The sequence below is a fragment of the Emiliania huxleyi genome (assembly GCF_000372725.1).
Source record: "Emiliania huxleyi CCMP1516 unplaced genomic scaffold EMIHUscaffold_8949, whole genome shotgun sequence".
NCBI classification, from domain to species: domain Eukaryota; phylum Haptophyta; order Isochrysidales; family Noelaerhabdaceae; genus Emiliania; species Emiliania huxleyi.
Genome location: NW_005195339.1, coordinates 1 through 1,216, shown reverse-complemented (window position 1 = coordinate 1,216; position 1,216 = coordinate 1). Strand labels below are relative to the sequence as shown.

At 82.6% G+C, this 1,216-nt stretch overlaps 1 protein-coding gene across 1 annotated transcript; it reads right to left on the bottom strand.

The window, feature by feature from the left end:
- Window positions 1–72: 72 nt before the first annotated feature.
- EMIHUDRAFT_125290 (hypothetical protein) lies at window positions 73–987 on the bottom strand (the record flags this gene model as incomplete). Its single annotated transcript, XM_005757906.1, has 2 exons — window positions 73–489; window positions 616–987. Coding segments are annotated over 2 exons (789 nt in total), but the record flags the coding sequence as incomplete, so codon positions are not given.
- Between the last annotated feature and the right edge of the window lie 229 nt (window positions 988–1,216).

The following is a 1,216-nucleotide window of genomic DNA, read 5'->3' as shown; positions in this document are numbered from 1 at the left end:
CCGCCGCCCACGCCGGCCCGCCCAGCCCACACCCTCCCAGCCTGCCCCCGGCGAGCCCGCCACCACCCTCACCTCTGCCGCCGTCGCCGCCGCCTCCCTCGCCACCACCGCCCTCGCCGCCGCCACCCTCGCCGCCGCCCCCGTCGCCGCCGCCACCCTCGCCGCCGCCGCCCAGCCCGCCTCCGCCAAGCCCGCCACCGCCCTCGCCTCCGCAGCCACCCAGCCCGCCACCACCCAGCCCGCCGCCGCCCTCGCCTCCGCGGCCGTCGCTGCCGCCTCCCTCGCCACCACCGCCTTCGCCGCCACCCCCCTCGCCACCACCGCCCTCACCGCCGCCGCCCAGCCCGCCTCCTCCCAGCCCGGCCCCTCCGAGCCCGCCGCCACCCTCGCCTCCGCCGCCGTCGCCGCCGCCTCCCTCGCCACCACCGCCTTCGCCTCCGCCACCCTCGCCGCCGCCCCCGTCGCCGCCGCCTCCCTCACCGCCACCGCCTAGCCCGCCTGCACCGAGCCCACCGCCACCCTCCCCGCCACCCCCATCGCCGCCGCCTCCCTCGCCGCCGCCTCCCTCGCCGCCGCCACCCTCGCCGCCACCCGCCTCGCCGCCGCCACCCTCACCGACATCGCCCAGCCCGCCTCCGCCGAACCCGCCGCCACCCTCGCCTCCGCCGCCCTCGCCGCCGCCCCCCTCGCCGCCTCCGCCAAGCCCGCCGCCACCCTCACCACCGCCCCCCTCGCCGCCGCATCACTCGCCGCCGCCGCCCAGCCCGCCTCCGCCAAGCCCGCCACCTCCCTCGCCTCCGCAGCCACCCAGCCCGCCCCCGCCAAGCCCGCCACCACCCTCGCCTCCGCAGCCTCCCAGCCCGCCTCCGCCGAGCCCACCGCCACCCTCCCCGCCACCCCCATCGCCGCCGCCTCCCTCGCCACCACCGCCCTCGCCGCCGCCACCCTCGCCGCCACCCGCCTCGCCGCCGCCACCCTCATCGCCATCCGCCCAGCGCAGCCTCCGCCGAGCCCGCCGCCGCCCTCGCCTCCGCCGCCGTCGCCGCCGCCGCCCTCGCCGCCGCCACCCTCACCGCCGCCACCCTCGCCGCCGCCGCCGAGCCCGCCTCCGCCGAGTCCGCCACCGCCTTCGCCTCCGCAGCCATCTACGCCGCCTCCGGCGAGGCCGCCGACGCTCGTCACATTCGACCTCTTCGCCTCCACCGCCTGTCGCCAT